The sequence below is a fragment of the Eucyclogobius newberryi genome, unplaced genomic scaffold (assembly GCF_026437365.1).
Source record: "Eucyclogobius newberryi isolate DKJ021-1_F unplaced genomic scaffold, fEucNew1.0.hap1 SCAF_20, whole genome shotgun sequence".
NCBI classification, from domain to species: domain Eukaryota; kingdom Metazoa; phylum Chordata; class Actinopteri; order Gobiiformes; family Gobiidae; genus Eucyclogobius; species Eucyclogobius newberryi.
Window position 1 is genome coordinate 6,421,718 of NW_027315835.1, and position 19,815 is coordinate 6,441,532.

Consider the following 19,815-nt stretch of genomic DNA (forward strand, 5'->3'; position numbering starts at 1 on the left):
AAATTCATTTATTTATTTACATCGAATTTCATTTTTTTTTACTTCGATTTTTTTTGGGACATCAAATTAAAAACATTTTTTTTTATCGTATTTATATACAATCAATATTTTTTACTAGATTTGATGTCAAAAAAAACAAACATTTGATGTCAAAAAAAATTATTCGTAATTAAAACACAAAATAACCTTCATACTGCTTCTCCACCGTCTGATTTAGGTTTTTGTTCTTAAATTAAAGGTACTTCTATAAACAGACCTTAATAATTATGTGCAATACTCTTTTTTCAATATTCTCTGTCCAAATAACAGCTGTAAATATAGTGTCACCATTGTTATTATTATATAGTACAAGAGGTTTTTTATAAGAGTTTTATTGTTCACTTCTGTGCCTACTTTATGTTGCAACACTGGAATTTACAAATAAAGGCTTATTTGATTAAGTCTTGAGTCTATTTCCTGCTTATTTGTCACTATCACATGTGTAAATGTGAGAACACTTTCCAATCCGTCTGCACTATTTATTTTTACTTTAAAAACTGTTGTAACATGTTCTTTCCCAAACATAAATTCGTTCAATTTTAATTTAATTTGGTTATTTGTGTTAATTTGCACCAAACTCTTCCTGAAAACTAAAAATCCCAAGCAAATAACTGCAGTGCATTAACCACTGGTGCACAGCAGGGCGCGCTGTTTGTTTGGTGCTGTTCTATTTATGTTTCTCGACTTTATTACGATTTAAATGTATGTTAACAGTGTCAAATCTGGGTTATCCTCAAGTCAAGTTATTTATTTATTTTTTAAATATAATATCACACATTGTATTGCTATTTTGTGCATCCATTAATATTAGGTTATTATTTTCTATTTAGATTTTTGTTTTTGTCAATTCTTTTATCTTTTTTTGTACCCATTTGACCATTTGTGTAAAGTTTATAATTGCACTTCCTGGTTGGACACAGGTAGAGGTGAGTCCATAGCTGTTACCATAGCAACCAGACTGTAAACAAGGGCCAAACTCCACATTAATGACACAACAGTTCTGATCTGACACAATAACACCATAAAACACCTTTATTTAGTCCAACGACGGTTAAAGTGTCTCTGTGTCGCACAATGATGACATCACAGAGGGATTCAGCTCCATTTCCCGTCATTTTAAACTCTTTTTTAAAAAATTGCTTCACAAACTGCAACTTAATGGAAGTAAAACCGGTTACGTAAGACTACGATAAACATTCACCACATCCCAAACTAAGTCATTATTAAAAAAGTAGTTGAACCCGTTTTATACTTTGATCGCGACAAACGACACTTAAACAAACAATACTTATCTAACAATACTTTGCATGCCGTTTTCATACCGCGCCCGTCTTTGCGCAATACTTTATTGTGCACCTGTGCCTAAGCCCCTCCCCCCCTCACCTGTGCACAAGCCCCGCCCACCGTGACGCACCTGTTCCGTCGCCGCATCAGTTCCAGTCGCACGAGCTCATCCTCCCGGTGACTCTTCCCCGATGGACACGTGAAACAAGCGCGTTTTCCACCGGGATTATGGGCGCAAAACACGCAATATCCGCGTGTCTCCTGCTCTGTCACGTGTCCGCGGCGTTCGGCGAAGGTACGTGCGTGTTTTTGGTCGCAGAATGTGCGCGAAACGGCTCGAGAAACACGGGAGAAAACGCGCGTCCTTCGTCTTTATCTGTGTTTTGTTTCCCTTGCGGTGAAAACGAGACGAGGCCGAGACTAAACCAGCTTCAGCTCAGTCTGTCCCGCATATTGTGAGTGTTAATGTTCATTTTCTCTTGTTTTTCTAGATGTTTTAAATGGGTATCGTTACAAATTGCCAAGATATTCAACGGACCCAGTGACAAAAGTAAGCAAATGTGTGGTTTTTTCAGCCAAAATCTTTTAAATATCTGACATTGTGGCCATTTACTAACTTTATTTGACAAATTGTGGCCATTTACTAACTTTATTTGTCTTTACTGAAGGAGCCGGACGAATCAATTTCATATTTAATTGACATAAATGGCAAGGAACACTTGCTACGTTTACAAAAGAACAGGTGAGTGAACTGTGAGAGCAAATTATCACAGATGTTGTGTTCATTTTTAGCTTTTAACCACGTTTTAATGTCTTTTTCGCAGAGGATTCCTGCATCCGGACGTGTTTTCAGACGCAGAGTCGAGAAAAATCCCTGTAAGTTTGCTCCATTTCTCCTTTTATTTGGTTAATTAAACGTAATGCTTGTCATGCGCTGATTTAAGGTGAACAGATCCTGTATTTCCAGCTTTAAAACGGCCCTTAAGTCATTACGTCATCGCATTGGGTTTGATTAAGACGTTCGGATGACTGTGCGATTTCTCAACATGTTTGAAATGTCGTTACTCGAGTAGAATGACTGGAATTCGCTTCGGCGCGGTTATCAAATCGGGAAGTTATTTAACCTCCTCCGCGAAGAACGAGATATCACTGCCTTTTTATTTACGCTTTGTTGTGTCTGCCGTTTTTAGACCTCGACGAACTAAAATCGGGTGACGAATAATCGACTTTTTGTGATCGTTCGACTGCGAAAAAGTCGTATTTTGATCGTCGTAATCGTTCTCCGGACTAAATAGGCTGGAAAACGAATGCGAAAAGACCTTTTTATAAGAAATACAGAGGCGTTATTGAATCAAAATTTCCAAAAAAGAATAAACAATACACTTTATTCATCAATATTCTCTGTCCAGACGCCTTTAATCGCAGTATTTCAACCTTTACTTTGTCGATAATGTGTTTAAAAAGTCTTGGTGCACAATAGAAAGTATATAATTGTTTGACGGCCTAAACTGATACGATTTCATGGAATGTGAGAGGGATTTCTAATAAAACTAAAAGGTATAAAAGTATCACGTGTCTGAAATCCCTCGAGTGTGACGCCGAAATGAAACAGAATCGGCCAAATTACATACCGTGTTTACTGGAGTATAAGTCGCACCAGCCAAAAAATGCATAATAGAGAAGAAAAAAACATAAGTGGCACTGGAGTATGAAATGCAGTTGCAAGTGTGAAAATAACATAATATCACAAGTCGCTCCGGGAAAAAAAGTATGACTCAAAATCAGGAAAGTACAGTATTTTTTGTACAAGCCCAGAAATAGACATAAATGTTAACTTTGTTTTTTAATCTGTTTTTTTTTGTCACATTCTACTTCATTTTGTCGTTCAGAGAGTTCAATTTTGTAGTTTTGAGTTGAATAAAAGAGAATTACCGTATTTTCCGGACTATTAGTCGCACCAGCCAAAAATGCATAATACCGAAGATAAAAACATATAAGTCGCGCTGGAGTATGAAATGCAGTTGCAAGTGTGACAATAACAAGTAATCACATATAAGTCGCTCTGGAGTACAAGTATACAAGTATAAATATAAGTCTCATCCCGGCCAAAACTATGAAAAAAAGTGCGTCTTATAGTCGGGAAAATACGGTACTCTCAAATTCATAACTCGTACTCAAGGATTGATCATTTTCTTATGCCGCATGGAATAATTCATAACGTTATTTAGTGTAAGACATCTCGTTGAACATGACTTGATCTCCTGGAGGCGGAGCTCCGATAAAGCCGAGGCGGACGTAGGCGGAGCAAATGCAGCGCTGGTTATTCTTTAGCAGAGAAGTTTACGTCAGATGCCCTTCCAGTTTCATCGGGCCGATCCGGCGTGGCATAAAGTGTAAGACTCTGAAGAAGCCTAACGCACGCCGTGAACCGGAGAGACGCTCCCGACGCGGTCTAAACGAGCCTGTCGGTGCGGCGGTCTAAACGAGCCTGTCGGTGCGGCGGTCTAAACGAGCCTGTCGGTGCGGCGGTCGAAACGAGCCTGTCGGTGCGGCGGTCGAAACGAGCCTGTCGGTGCGGCGGTCGAAACGAGCCTGTCGGTGCGGCGGTCGAAACGAGCCTGTCGGTGCGGCGGTCGAAACGAGCCTGTCGGTGCGGCGGTCTAAACGAGCCTGTCGGTGCGGCGGTCGAAACGAGCCTAACGAGTCTGTCGGTGCCGCGGGGGAAACGAGGCTCGGTCAGGTGTTCACTTTGTTTTGTCCTTCAGGTAAACTGCTATTACCATGGCAACGTGGAAGGATACGCAGACTCTATGGTGGCCGTCAGCACATGTTATGGACTCAGGTATACAAATACTACTACTACTTCTACTACTTTTACTGCTACTACTTCTACAACTATTACTTTTACTGCTGCTGCTGCTGTTACTACTTCTACTGCTATTACTGCTAGTGCTAATGCTATTATTACTATTACTACTACTACTACTGCTGCTGCTGCTGCTGCTGCTGCTGCTGCTGCTGCTGCTGCTGTTACTGTTACTGTTACTGTTACTGTTACTGCTACTGCTACTGCTACTACTGTTACTACGACTGCCACTACTACTGTTACTACTACTGCTACTACTACTAGTAGTGCTACTACTACTGTTACTACTATTGTTACTTTGTTGCTACTGCTACTACGATTGCTAAAGCTATTACTTCTACTGCTACTGCTATTACTGCTGCTTCTTACTCCAATTTCTACCTCTACATTTACATTTGAGAGAAGACAATGTATGACTACGAACTGAAACTACATTTTCAAAAAGTTTAGAAATGTTACTTCTTTGGAGAGCATCATTTCAAACAATTGCCGCTTTCGCCGTTTGAAAATTGCGACCGCTTTATTTCAAATCGCGTCGATACAGTGTGTTCTTTTCCACCATTCTTCTTTTCACTATTGTTACTTCTACAAACGCTTCTATAATATACAGTTGGGACTTAAGTGCGGCGCTCTCATTACTCCATATTGTAATGTCGAGGGTGAAACTGAATCTTGCGGTGTTTTCACCACGGCGACTTCCCAATCGTATCGCGTTCCCTTTGTCCGAAAGAGCGCGGTGATTTTCACAACGCCGCGTCAAAGTGCCCGTAATGATGGGAAAACGTGGGTCAAATGTGTCGTTCTTTCAAAATACTGGGCCGTATCGTCCAATGTCATGAGCAGTTTATCGGTTCACTCTGCGCTCCGCGAGTGAATCTGGCCCCGCCCGAGGCTCTGACTGTGATTTAAAGTGACGTATTTATACCTGTCATACTTAGAAATGATAGTTTTACGCCAATCGAGCAGGTATATGTGGAGAAAACGATGAAAAATCTGTCAAATGACAGGAAGTGACGTCACACCAGGATTCACATCACATTCCAGTCGAGGGTTATGCAGAATTTATTAATTTTCTACCTTTTGATGGCTCACTTATGACTCTGTATATAATCTGTGGAATTTAGAGCATTTTGAGTGCATTTTTTTGTGTTCCGGTTGTTCTAGAGGCAGATTTTCTCTATTTTGTCTAAATAAATGACAATATATTCCCCTCTTTACTGTTGGCGGGCGTCAAAGTGGTCAGAAAGCGGGACAACTGGGGCAAATCAATGTACCCTATTTCCGGAGTAAAAGTCGCAGTCGGGAAAATGCATAATAGAGAAGAAAAAAACATAAATAAGTCTCACTGGAGTATGAAATGCAGTTGCAAGTGTGAAAATAACAAATAATATCACATAAGTCGCTCCGGAGTATAAGTATATAAGTATAAATATAAGTATAAGTCGCACCCCGGCCAAAACTAAAAAGGTGTGACTTAAAATCCGGAACATCCGGTATTTTTTGTATAATTTAAAGTCCAAAAATAGACATAAATGTTAAGAACTTGTTTTTTATTTGGCTGTTTTTTGTCACATTTTACTTCATTTTGTCGTTCAGAGAGTTCAATTTCGTAAAAGTTAGTCACAAACTTGAGGAAGAGTCGAATAAAAGAGAATTACCGTATTTTCCGGACTATAAGACATAAAAAATGCATAATAGAGAAGAAAAAAACATAAATAATTCGCACTGGAGTATGAAATGCTGTGGCAAGTGTGAAAATAACATCTAATATCACACAAGTCGCTCCAGAGTATAAATATATACGTATAAGTCGCACCCCGGCCAGATCTAAAAAAAAAGGTGCGACTTATAGTCCAGAAAATACTGTATTTGTTGGGACATGGGACACAGGGCTCAAAACGGTGACTGTCCTGGGTAAAAGGGGACGACTGATCACTCTAGTCTACAATAATTACCCTAGTCTACAAACAAAAAGGGGAAGAAAAAAAAACACATAACAGCAAGTAGAAGAAGTTGTCGTGGCAACGGGGGACCGAGCAGCAGGAGCAATGATGTGACCGAAAACTACACGTACGACATGTGAAAATGACTAAAAGTCCAAGAGTTTTAACCGTTCTCCTTTTCGTTTGGAAGGGGAGTCGTCGTTCTGGGAGACGAGGCGTTCGGACTCGAGGCGCTCCCGGGGGCCAGCTCGGGCCGACACCGTTTGTACCGGCTGAGCGACGTCGAACAGGAGCCGAGCGTCTGCGGCGTCTCGGGTGGAGGAGGTGGAGAAGACGACCAGAGTGGAAACGAGAGTTACTTTGGACACTCGCTGACGTGGCTGCTGCGGGTGAGGAGCCGCTCCGGCGTGTTTCATGTGTAAACGGTCAGAAGCGACGTCCGGGTGTTATGGTCATGGGAAAGGTTAAACTGAATATCAAAGGACTAGTTTCTGTGGCTTAAATCTTGATCTAAGTGTGCAGGTGAGTGTGCAGGTGAGTGTGCAGGTGAGTGTGCAGGTGAGTGTGCAGGTGAGTGTGCAGGTGAGTGTGCAGGTGAGTGTGCAGGTGAGTGTGCAGGTGAGTGTGCAGGTGAGTGACAATCTGATACAAGTCTAAACTAAAACTAGTGTCCAAACTAAATGCTCGTTTGTCAAATATAGATACGAAAAAAGTAAGAAACGGGATCAAATTTGTCTTTTCCTGAACAGTTTTGCAAAGATCTTTTAAAATGACGATGAGACCACAGGGTTTAATAAAGTAAATGCTATTATTTTATATTGAAAATGACAGTCTTTTGTCTATTTATTTAATTTATTTAATTTTATCTTTATTTATTTATTTTATTTATGTTCTTTATGTTATTTTATGTTATGTTATTTATGTTATTTTGTTTATAACACAAAACAGACCTACAGGACGAGAGAGGCAAATTAGGATTTAAAAAATAATAATTACAATAAGACATCAACAAAACGGCTTTTTTGAATAAATGTCGATAAAACGCTTTGGAATTTTATATCACTATAACAGATTAATTGTCTTGTTTATATTCAGGAAATTAATATTGAAAGCAATTTTATTTGTTTTGAATTTAAAAAAATCTTAATTGATGTTTTGTCTCATCGCTCTTTAACTGACACAAAAAATATACAAAATCAATCATTTAATCCTATTCCAATGTCTTAAAAAATAAGTACATTTGTATTATATTTCAAAATTAGCCTTCCAGATTAGTTATTTAATGAATGAATTGTCCTTGTGTTTGGGTTTTATTCTGCTTTAAAGCTGCCAACAATGCAACTTTCTACTTTTCCCCTTTAATTCTCTCTAAAACGATGTGATTCCTTCCGTTTGCTTTCTCTGCACCTGGACGTAAACATCGATTTAAAACAGTTTATAGATCTTTAATATAACTTTATTTGGCCTTTGGTTTAATCCTGATGACATGATGTAAGAACGTAACATCATGGGTTATTTTGTATTATACTTTATGCCGAGGCCTGTACCGTTCTTATTTTGCTTATTTGTGTTTCTTTTATTTTTTTACTTTTACTACTTTTACTTTGACAAATTGAGAGTATTGAGGCGAGTCTTGAACGACATCCTGCAGTTTGGCGCCCGTGAGTCTGCCACAGTGGGAAGAACTTGAGTGGTTCCACGACGTAGCCCTGAGGGACGACCAACAATAGAGACGCTAGCAGAGAAACAGGAGCAGCGAGGTCATACTTTGTCTGTGTTCACGAGATGGGACCTGAACGTGTTAATGAGACTACTGCACGTGTTAATGAGACTACTGCACGTGTTAATGAGACTACTGCACGTGTTAATGAGACTACTGCTCGTGTTAATGAGACTACTGCACGTGTTAATGAGCCTACTGCATGTGTTAATGAGCCTACTGCACGTGTTAATGAGCCTACTGCACGTGTTAATGAGCCTACTGCACGTGTTAATGAGACTACTGCACGTGTTAATGAGCCTACTGAACGTGTCAATGAGACTACTGAACATGTCAATGCACCGGCTCCACCACGAGCGGCACGCACCACCACGAGCCGCACGCACCACGAGCGAGCGGCGCCGCTTCTCCTCCGCTGCACCGGCGTTTCCGTGTCCGATCACCGGCTCCACCACGAGCGGCACGCACCGCCACGAGCCGCACGCGGCTCCGCTTCTCCTCCGCTGCACCGGCGTTTCCACGCCCGAACACCGGCTCCGCGCTCCCGCACCCGCCGCCCCGGAGGTCTGTACCTGGGCGAAGGTGTGGCCCCAGCCCGCCACAGGAGCAGACACGGAGAGCGGGGCACCGGCTCCACCCGGAGAAAAGCAGCCCCATACAACCAAGGTACAGCCCCGTTTCTCTGCTTTCCCCGCTCCACAGACGGGGGCGATCTGGTCACAAAACTGGACTCAAATGCGTCTTGATTGGGCTAGAGCAACGCCGGCGTCTGGTATGTGGACTGCCGCTTCTGTCCCAACGTCTTTGTTTTGTTAGTCGTTTCCATTGTTTTGTTTTGTTCCCGCGTCTCTGTGTTGTCTTCTGTCTACATCCCTGTTCCTTAACTTCATCGGACATTACTGCACCGTCCATCGCTCATCTCCTCCCTCACTCCTGGACCATCTACTGCCCTAGCCGCCAGCTAACAGCTGGCTTAACACCTGCTGAGGTCCGTCATGATATCGCGGGGCCTCCCTGCCGTGCAGACAAGGTCTGGGGCAACCAACGCCACTCACTCCACCGGCTTCAACACCCGGTCCACTGCTGCTTTTTCACAACTCTCTGCCCACCAGCTTCTAGTTAACCAGCCTCTAGCCACCGCCAACATACTAACTGGATTACTCTCATCTGCTGCTACGTTCCATCTCCTCCTCGCCTACTCACCTACACCGCTGCTGACCTTCACCTCCTCAACCATAACCACCGTCTCCCAGCTGCTGCTGCCTCTGCAGCTAGCTCAGCTGGGATCCTTCGCCGGCCCCGTTACATCCACAGGGGCTCTGGTCTCTCCCATAACCACCACTCCGACGACGGCTCACCTATCCCCTCACTCTGGACTAGTTTTCGCCCCCCCGTCACCCCCACCTGCCGCACTGCCAACCTCAGCAACCTCTGCCCCCCCCACCCCTGCGCCCCCATCCATCTCCGCGCCCCCATCCATCTCCCTTGCACTGCTGAACTGCCGCTCCCTCGCCAACAAATCACCTGTTATATCTGAACTGCTACTGGACAATAACATTGACCTGCTTCTCCTCTGTGAAACATGGCAACAGCCCCTGGACTTCTATGCTCTCAACCAAGCCACTCCCTCCAACTACACTTACACTGCCAAACCCCGCCTCTCCGGGCGTGGGGGAGGTCTTGCTGTTATTCATAAAAAATCTACATCCATCACTGAACTGAACCTCAACCTTCCATCCATCTCATCATTTGAATACCTCGCCTTCTCCCTCCCCAACTCTATCACCGCTATCCTGATCTATCGTCCCCCAAAGCCCCACCCCTCTTTCCTCACTGAATTGTCTGAACGCCTCACCATCGCATCCTCTCTCTCTGCCCGCCTCCTACTCACTGGTGACTTCAACATCCACATTGACTGCCCCAATGCCCCACTGACATCCGACTTCCTCTCTCTCCTGGACTGCTTCCATCTCACCCAACATATTGACTTCCCCACCCATACCAAAGGCCACACTCTGGACTTAGTCTGTTCCTCTCTCCTACCCATATCTAAGCCCCACCCCCTCCCCTTCCCACTCTCTGATCATCTCTGCATCCTTTTCTCCGCCCCCCTACCCTCGCCCCACAACCCCAAAAAACGCACCATCACCTACCGCAATATCAAGTCAGTCAACCCCCATCACGCTCTCCCAGCTCATATCCTCTGCTTTCCCCCCTGACTCCCCCCCTCTTCCCCCGACGACTATGCTGTCATGCTCAACACCACCCTCTCCGACTCCCTTGACTCCCTAGCCCCCTGGAAAACCTCCGTCTCATACATCAACCCCGCCCCCTGGTACACCCCTGAACTCCGCACCATGAAGCAGACTGGCCGCCAACTCGAACGACTCCTCAAAAGAACCCGCCTCACCGTCCACGCCGAAGCTTTCAAATTACACATCTCCTCCTACCGTGACGCTCTCCAAGCCGCCAAATCTGCCCACCTCTCCACCCTCATCAACAGCTCCCACCGGAGCCCTCGCACCCTGGTCTCCACCGTCAACAAGCTGCTCCAGCCACCGGACATCACTCCACCCTCCTCCCCTGACCTCTGCAACTCTTTCCTCCTTGCCTTCAATGACAAAATTTCCAAAATCAACAGCTCCATGACTGCCGTCTCCATTAACTCCATCACTCATCCACCCTCTCCCCAGTAACGCAGGGGTCCCCCAGGGCTCAGTCCTCGGCCCCCTCCTCTTCATCTGCTACATCTTCCCCCTTGGTCACATCCTCCGCCAACTCAACCTGGACTTTCACTGCTACGCTGACGACACCCAGATATACCTCACCACCAAATCCACCCAAAACCCTCCCCTCAGCCACATCGAAACCTGCATCTCTACAATAAAATCATGGCTCACTCTCAACTTCCTCAAACTGAACAGTGACAAAACAGAGCTCCTCCTCATTGGCACCAAATCCACTCTCAATAAAACTGGTCCCTTTTCACTCAGCATCGACACCTCGACCATCACCCCCTCTACCCTGGTACGCAATCTCGGTGTCATCATGGACCCCACCCTCTCCTTCACTCCCCATGTCAGCCACATCGTCAAGACCTCATACTTCCACCTCCGCCGCATCGCCAAAATCCGACACTGCCTCACCCTCCCCGCTGCTGAATCCCTCATCCATGCCTTCATCTCCTCCCGCCTCGACTACTGCAACTCCCTCCTCACAGGCATCTCCTCCCATTCCCTCCACAGACTCCAAATGGTCCAAAACTCCGCTGCCCGCCTCCTCACCCACACCCGGTCCCGTGATCACATCACTCCCGTTCTCCGCTCTTTCCACTGGCTCCCCATCAAGCAGCGCATAAACTTTAAAATACTCCTCCTCACCTTCAAAGCTCTTCACCACCTTGCCCCCCCCTACCTGTCTGACCTCCTCATCCCCCACCGCCCCACCCGAGCTCTCCGATCCTCCTCCTCTCTCACCCTGACTGCACCAACATCCCGACTCAAAACTTTTGGCGACAGAGCATTCTCCCGAACAGCACCCCGACTCTGGAACTCCCTCCCCCAACCTGTCCGCCACTCTCCCTCACTCACAACATTCAAATCCCGCCTAAAAACATACCTCTTCACCCAAGCCTATGACCTCCCCTAGCCTCCTCTACCCCATTGCCTACTCTTCTACCCCCTTTTACATCCCCATCTTTTTCTCTCTACTTCTTCTGTCTTGTTCATTTTATCTGTATATTAATGTGTATTGTACGTGTTGTCCCCCCCTGTCTGTAAATACCCCCCCTTGTTTTTATTATGTTCAGCGTCTTTGGGTCACTGCAAAGCGCTATATAAATAAAAGTTATTATTATCATTATTAGGCCCGAGCGCCACAAGCTGCCGAGAGGCCTATTAATCTCGTAAGGCCGTGCGAAGCACGGCTGCGAAAGTGCGCACGTAGTGCGCACGAAATCGAGCGCAAAGCGCTCGCCCACTTCCAAACACTCACTAACGCACTCCTCCACTCATGCACGCCCCGTGCATACTAATTAGTTGTAGGAAAATGAAACATTACCGTTGTAAACGGGCGAAGCCCGTGCAAAAGTTCGCACTAAACGAGCACTTTACATTGGGATGACGACCGCGAAGCGGTCGTCATCCCCATATAAAGCACTCATTTGCGCTAAGTAGCTCACGAATACGTTCCCCATCTCTTGCATGTTCCGTGCATATAAGCATGTAATGCAAAAATTGAACATTATTACTGTATAGAGGGCCAAAAACACAAAGTGGGCGGAGCCCACTCAAAATTATCGAAAGTACCCGTCAGTGACCAGGGACCCACACCATGAGGTAGGAAAGCGCGAGCGCTTTCCGAAAATGTATAGTTTATGATATTTGAAAAATGGGAAACATTGTTTTCGCATCGGAATATTATTCTTTCTTTCTTTCTTTCTTCTTCTCGGGACCAACCCCCCTATTTTTCACCCAGTGAACATTGACGAAAAGTCACAAAAATTTGCACACCTCTAAAAATCGTGCCTCTCTACATTCTGGCTATTTCCCTTTTCTAAAATAAAAAAAATTGGCGCGTCAGCGCCACCAAATGTACCAAAAATGCATTGAGAGATGGGAAATGACCCAAAAAAAATCTGATCGTAGAATCATGAAATTTGGCGCAGAGGTAGATGGTGACAAGAGAAGTAAAAAATATTATTACGGCAACGCCGTCCCCCGAACCAAATGTCGGCCATATTGCTTCAAAAATGGCTAAACATGACTTCGGAGTTTTTCCAAACGTCGTACTTTTACGAACTCCTCCCAGGGCGTTGGCCCTAAAAAGCTGAAATTTGGTGAAAATGCTACTGAGGAGTGGGACATCAAAAGTTATCCAAATTACATTGATACCTCTCACGGTCTCTGTGCGGCGAAGCCGCAAACTGTAACTAAAATTTCAGAAATCTCCCATATTTAAAATTTCTGCCGTTTGCGCAGATAAAGTCCGAATTGCGTCAAATTAGAATCAGTTGTTAAACTCTTTGCCCTAAACCTACTTGAAGTGAAATAAATTCATTTGGCGCCACAGCGCCCCCTACAGATTTTATATGGAGGTTAAATGTTTAGTTTTGCGAAATTATATGAAATTTGACACACAACTCAATTTTAGCATCCCCATCAAAAAAGTCAATGAGACCCATGTCATAATTGTTATGGCGTTGCCGTAACGATGACCGAAACCTCCCATGTTATTCCAATGGGGCCAGAACATGTTTACACTTTAGACTTTCACAAACTCCTCCCAGGGCGTCAGCCCTATTAACCTGAAATTTGGTGAGACTCATCTTCAGGACCATCAAAAGTTATCCACATTTTCATTCAAAGAGTCACGGTGTCTGTGCGGCAAAGCCGCACATTTTGCCAAGAATTCAAAATAAAATTGCTTTTTGATGGTAAAACAAAGGGGAGAACATGTGACAGCGTCACAGATTCAGCAGTAGGTGTGATAAAAGGACAATTGGGGCGCGTTAGCGCCCCCTCCTCTTGCGGCGTGGCGGCGGCGTGGCGAGGGCCGATCATTGCCGCTTGCGGCTATATTTATTATTATTATTATTAATAATAATAATAATAATAATAATAATAATAATAATAATAATAATAATAATAATAATAATAATAATAATAATAATAATAATAATAATAATAATAATAATAATAATAATAATAATAATAATAATAATAATAATAATAATTAATATTAATTATTATTATTATTATTATTATTATTATTATTATTATTATTATTATTATTATTATTATTATTATTATTATTATTAATATTAATATTATTATTATTATTAATATTAATATTAATATTAATATTAATATTAATATTAATATTAATATTAATATTAATATTAATATTAATATTAATATTAATATTAATATTAATATTAATATTAATATTAATATTAATATTAATATTAATATTAATATTAATAATATTAATAATAATAATATTATGACTACTGAACGTGTCAATGAGACTACTAAATGTGTTGAGCCTTCTGTCTGTCCTGCTTCTGCCTGTCGTGGTTCTGTCTGTCCTGGTTCGGTCTCAAAAATGACATAAAAAACGTCTAATAGAATTTTTATCAAGCGTGTCACATTTGCAGACGTTTTACCTGTTTTAAACGTTAACTTAAAGCACAATTTCTTCTGTTTTGTCTGTGAACAGAAAAAGCGGGATTTGCCGACCACCAGTTACGTGGAGCTGGCTTTGCTCGTGGATAATAATAGGGTGACTCGCCACTTTTTATCTTCTTTCTACATCGTCTTTGTCGATGAATTCAAATCGCTCATGGTGTTTTTTGTCTTTTCAGTATAACTTCAAGAAGAAAAACGAGACGGCGGTTCGTGAGGAGATGGTGGAAACGGTCAATTTGGTCGATGGGGTGAGGGGTGATTTCAACATTCATATGCACCATTAATAAGTAGATAACATTTCCAGATTGAGAGGATTTCTGTTTGTGCTGGAAGTAAATTTTTATTTTTCCCAAAGGCCATTTGAAAAAGGATATATATTAAAATCTTGAGTACTTGTGATGTGGAAACTAATGAACAAAAGGCCTTCAATTTAATTCAAAATCTGATTAATTAATTTAAAAACCGCTTGGTTATTATTATTATTTTTTGAATTTTTAAAGTTTTACATGTGTTTTTTGCAGAGAAATCAATCTGGCTTCAACGATTAACTGACTTATCGTGACCAGTCAACTATAACACATTTTTATTGTAGTTGTGTTTTCATAATAAGTTATCTAGACTATACTAGACTCAAAGTCAAACGATGATTTTCGTACGCGCTACTTTTACTTTCACTGGAGTATTTGTTTATTTTTTGCTCCTGTGTTAGTACTTTTGACAAAATTGAGCACTATTAATTGAGTATTAGTTGTAGTATTCGTTGAAAATCAGATACTAACAAAACTAAAACTCATTAGAACTCATCGATAGCTAAAAGTACATAAACGGGACAGAATTGGACCTTTCCCGAAACGTTTTAGAACCATCTCGAGCTTTACCAGAACTAGCAGAAAACCACTAGGTAACAAGAAGAAAGTACTATTACTCTGTGTGTATTGTCTGAGAAAGTATCGCGTATTGAAGCTGTCCCTCGTGTGGCCTCCCTCGGTACTACAAGCGCCTGAACATCCTTGTGATGCTACTAAAGGACTATCTTATCTTATCTTAAAGTACTATTACTCGTGTGGCCTCCCTCGGTACTACAAGCGCCTGAACATCCGTGTGATGCTACTAAAGTACTATTACTCGGTGTGTATTGTCTGAGAAAGTATCGCGTATTGAACCTGTCCCTCGTGTGGCCTCCCTCAGTACTACAAGCGCCTGAACATCCGCGTGATGCTGGTTCACCTGGACATCTTCAAAGAGTCCAATCCGTTCAGCGTGGAGGGCACGGCCGGAGAAGTCCTGGGACGCTTCGTCGCGTGGCGTAAAGAGAACCTGATGCCCCGAGTGCGGAACGACGTGGGGCAGTTTGTGATGTGAGTGCAGCTTTGTTTTTGACGTGAGGTAAAGAGACGGGTTCAGTCAGACATTTGTGTTAATACTGCGCAGGATTAACGCACGTTTTTTTACATGTTTACCAACTTGAACAGCTTTTGTGCACATTTTTTTCACAGATTTTGTCTAAAAACGAATTAATTTTAAATAGTTTGCAGCGGTACAAACTTATTCCTCACTTTCCAAACACTGTCCTAGCATCATAACTCTTCACTGCGAGGAGTTTGAGGTCGTTTTTTACAACTTTTCAGAGCTCTAAGTGGCGTTTTGCACGTCCTGATTTAAAGGGATTAAAACCCTGTATTATTAGATGCAGACGGTGCACAGTGGACTCATTTTGACCCCAAGAACTTTAATTTACTGTCTTTATTATAAGAATGGAAGAGCTCGGAGCTATTTGTAGAGCTCAATTTATGCTAAAATCATAATACAAAATTAGTGTCCACAGCACTAGCAAAGGACTGGAGATGTCACGATATCGACTTTTAGTTTTACCATCATTGTGAGAAAATGTATCACGACTTAACGATTATTCGCGATTATTGAAACTGTGACCAAACAGGGAACTCTTTAATTGCTTGTTGTTTTAACATGTTATATTTCCTCATATTTGTGACCAGCTTCAAGAAACCGAACTCTCTGAAAGACAAAATATAGTTAAATGTGACAAAAACTGCCAGATAAAATAAAGTTCTTTACATTGAGATTTAGTTTTTAGTTCTCACGATTCTATTGTGACGTGAAAACCCAATAATCTCGACATTACAAGGCATTGAAAACAAGTGGCTTTCCGTGTCGCACCAGGTCTAAATCGTGCCTGTAAAACACTCCTGCAGGTGTAAATAAGGCCGAAACCCGGTCTTAAGTCGGAAAACACCTCTGCCACAGTAGTTTAACCTGTGAAATGAACAACAATGTGTGTAAAAGTGTGACTAAACACTAGACCTACTGGAGAAACGCTGCTCAAGAATTCACTTTTATTAATCAAAGGGATGTGATGTAGAGTAAAGTTTTATAATTGGGTGAAAATTGTAGAAAAACACGATTTAAAATCACAAACTTCAATATTCGTGTCGTTTCTGTTTGTGTATTTCCTTCACCAACGGCCCATATTTACACGGGCCTCTGTCTGTCCTCTTTCTGTCCTGTCTGTCCTCTAACACGTTTTAACTTTGCCACGCTTTGACCTCGCCTTGCCCCGCCCTCGCCCCGCCGCTCGCTCCAGCGGTCGCCCCGGCGCTTACGGAAACGTGTTGGGAATGGCCTTCGTCGGGACCGTTTGCTCCGTGGCCTCCGGCGGCGGCATCAACGTGGTGAGTTCAAACCCCGCAACAAAGTACAAGTAGGTAAAGTAAAAGTACTGTTCTTCGGAGGAACGTAGGTATCTGTACTTTGCTTCAGGTACTATTGCCGTGAATACTTTTCAACTTTCTACGTCGCTACATTTGAGAGCAGGATTTGTACTTTCTACTCCGTCAAAGTTTAGAACTGAAAAGGAAAAGTAAACTGTACTTTTGGTGACGCTCTACCTAAAGGTTTTGAGTTCACGTCCCAAATATACACATCACCGCCATTGAACAGCTTTCAAAATCCATATGAAGTACTTTTTCCTCTTAAAGTACATTTTTAAAGGAGTACTTCGAAACATTTACTTGTGTAGATTGGTCTAAACTACTTTATTATCAGGTTGTTTACTCCGAACAAGAACCCATGGAGACGCAAGGACATTTAGTTTGGTCATTTTATGTAAATCATTCCCATTTGTATTTATTCGCGTTGGAATTTCAAGTGGATTTCCCTCTTTTTTTATTTCACCAGGTCAAATGCTTTTTTCACGTTTAACTCGGGCCGACACCTGCCGCCTTCTCCTTTTGTCTCGACAGAAACCGATCCCCGCTTTTGCATAATTTATGAAAAGTCTTTCTCCATAACAGACGCCGAACGGGTTGAACGTGCTCCTGAAAGTGCCGCCGTGAAGCCGCTCTTCCACTCCAAACATTCCTCTGAGAAAACGCAATAAGCGGCTGGTTTTGTGGCACGTTTACTCGCGAGATATCCAGTTTCCTTTGTGGAAAATTGGCTGACAAAAGGCTCGAAGCACGTCCAAGGGCTCGTTTGCAATCTGTAACTCAAAATACTTGACGGGAATAAGTGGGATGCATTAAAATCACAAAACGTACCAAAGGAGTCAAAATGATAGTCTGAGGGTCTGAATATGAAAGAACAACAATTTAGGTGTGAAGTTATTGCACCAGTTCAGAAAGGATGCACGAGCGAATTCAATAACGCAATAATACAAGCCGTTTAAAGTCAACAAATGTAAAGAGACTCGGTGTGCTTCTGGTTAGCGGCTTTTAACGACAGCGGTTCAGTGACAGCTTACGCACCAGTTTCCCAAGTTTGATGTTACTTTGATAAAGCGAGCCGGGAACCCGAAGCGAGCCGGGAACCCGAAGCGAGCCGGGAACCCGAAGCGAGCCGGGAACCCAAAGCGAGCCGGGAACCCAAAGCGAGCCGGGAACCCAAAGCGAGCCGGGAACCCAAAGCGAGCCGGGAACCCAAAGCGAGCCGGGAACCCAAAGCGAGCCGGGAACCCAAAGCGAGCCGGGAACCCAAAGCGAGCCGGGAACCCAAAGTCTTTTCTCCGCAGTTCACAGACACAGCGAAGTTGCCGTACTTCTCCACCATCGTCGCTCACGAGATCGGGCACAACCTGGGCATGAACCACGACGACAAGCGATGCACCTGTGACGGAGGCTGCATCATGGGAGGAGGAGGGTAGGACGCAGCACTCTTTATTCTTAAGTAAAACCTTCAGCTGAACGGCAGGGACACGATTACCGTATTTTCCGCACTATAAGGCGCACTTGAAAGCCTTTAATCCTTATAATCCATATTATATATGGATTGATTCTGGTTGTTTTTACGGACCTGGAAGCAGTTTTGTGTGGTACACGTTTTGTTTCTCTTAATGCGCCTTATGCATGAAAAATTGATCGAAAATGGACCATTCATTAACAGTGCGCTTTATAATCCAGTGCGCCTTATAGTGCTGGAAATGCGGTACCGGACGGTCTCGAACGCCAAAGACGCGGCCCCATGATCATGCCAGATTCACACATTCTGAAGAGTTAAAACCTGAACCTTTTCGCCGTCCAGGGTTAAATTACTCACTCTCGACCTCCGTTTGTAAAAGTAAAGTTTCCCGCATGTTCAGCCGCCGTCTTGTGTCGGTTCTTTCTGCAGCGGCTCGACCTTCAGCTCCTGCAGCGGTAGCGACTTCGAGAAGCTCATCTTTCTGGGGAGGGGCGCGTGCCTGAGGAACGTCCCGTCGCACTCGGACATCGTGGGCGTCGCCAAGTGCGGCAACGGCCTCCTGGAGGACGGGGAGCAGTGCGACTGCGGGACGCCCCAGGTGAGAACGGAGGAAGGGCGTGTTTACAGTCTGGTTGCTATGGTAACAGCTGTAGAATCACCTCTGTCATATTTGTGCTCACGTCCAACCAGGAAGTACAATTATACGTTTTTTACGTTTTAGTTCAATGGTTCGTCCGACCTGTAGGGGGCGCTCTAAGTTCATTGTATCGTCATGTAGTCCTCGATGGCCTGGCATATATGGCAAACCCAAAAAATGATATAATTAAAACAATAATTCAACTTTATGATCTCCCGGTTGGTTATCTACTCTACATGACCAACTGAGTTTTGTTTTGACAGAACTTGACTCGCGTTAGGAATTCACGCTAGTTACGCATAAGTTGTTGCAAATAAGAGACGCACCAAGGTTTTTTTTTTTTTAAAGGACGTAAACACTTTTGTACCGTATTTTCCGCACTTTAAGTCGCACCTTTTTTCATAGTTGTGGCTTATACTCCAGAGCGACTTATACGTGATATTATTCATTATTTTAACACTGGCAACCACAAGAGGGCGCTCTAGGCTGTAAGCGACGCAGAAGAAGAATCTGCACTTCCTCTGCCTCTCGAGTTTGTAGAGTTGTTTAGAAGTGACACAGAGGAAGAAGAATTCAATGGATTTAGTGATTTGGGGTTAAACTGATGCTTTGCTAAACTTGTTAGCATGTTCTTTATGCTATAGTTATCTGAATAACTGTTCATATGTTACGTTAACATACCAGACACTTACCACAGTTCTGTCTGTGCCTCATGTAGCTGAAGGTGTTAGCGTTAGCATACGTCATGTAGCTGAAGGTGTTAGCGTTAGCATACTCACTTAGTGAGTGTGTGTGTCTGTCTGTCTGTCTCTCTCTCTCACACTCTTATGAATACTTGTGTTGTTTTCATTCAGAAGTGCAAAGACAAATGTTGCGACGCCGCGACCTGCAGCTTCACTCGAGGCTCGGTGTGCGCGGCCGGGAGGTGTTGTGAGAACTGTCAG

General features: G+C 43.3%; 1 protein-coding gene across 1 annotated transcript in view; it reads left to right on the forward strand.

The window, feature by feature from the left end:
- Positions 1-1,492: 1,492 nt before the first annotated feature.
- adam9b (ADAM metallopeptidase domain 9b) overlaps positions 1,493-19,815 on the forward strand; it is a 35,698-nt gene continuing 17,375 nt past the window's right edge. Inside the window, exons 1-13 of the mRNA XM_072456611.1 lie at positions 1,493-1,618; positions 1,815-1,873; positions 1,992-2,065; positions 2,148-2,199; positions 4,089-4,165; positions 6,323-6,521; positions 14,072-14,134; positions 14,217-14,288; positions 15,229-15,398; positions 16,643-16,730; positions 18,068-18,195; positions 18,664-18,832; positions 19,726-19,815. Of these exons, the coding sequence (XP_072312712.1) occupies positions 1,552-1,618; positions 1,815-1,873; positions 1,992-2,065; positions 2,148-2,199; positions 4,089-4,165; positions 6,323-6,521; positions 14,072-14,134; positions 14,217-14,288; positions 15,229-15,398; positions 16,643-16,730; positions 18,068-18,195; positions 18,664-18,832; positions 19,726-19,815 (1,308 nt within the window). The 5' untranslated portion in view covers positions 1,493-1,551. The remainder of the gene's footprint in view (positions 1,619-1,814; positions 1,874-1,991; positions 2,066-2,147; positions 2,200-4,088; positions 4,166-6,322; positions 6,522-14,071; positions 14,135-14,216; positions 14,289-15,228; positions 15,399-16,642; positions 16,731-18,067; positions 18,196-18,663; positions 18,833-19,725) is intronic.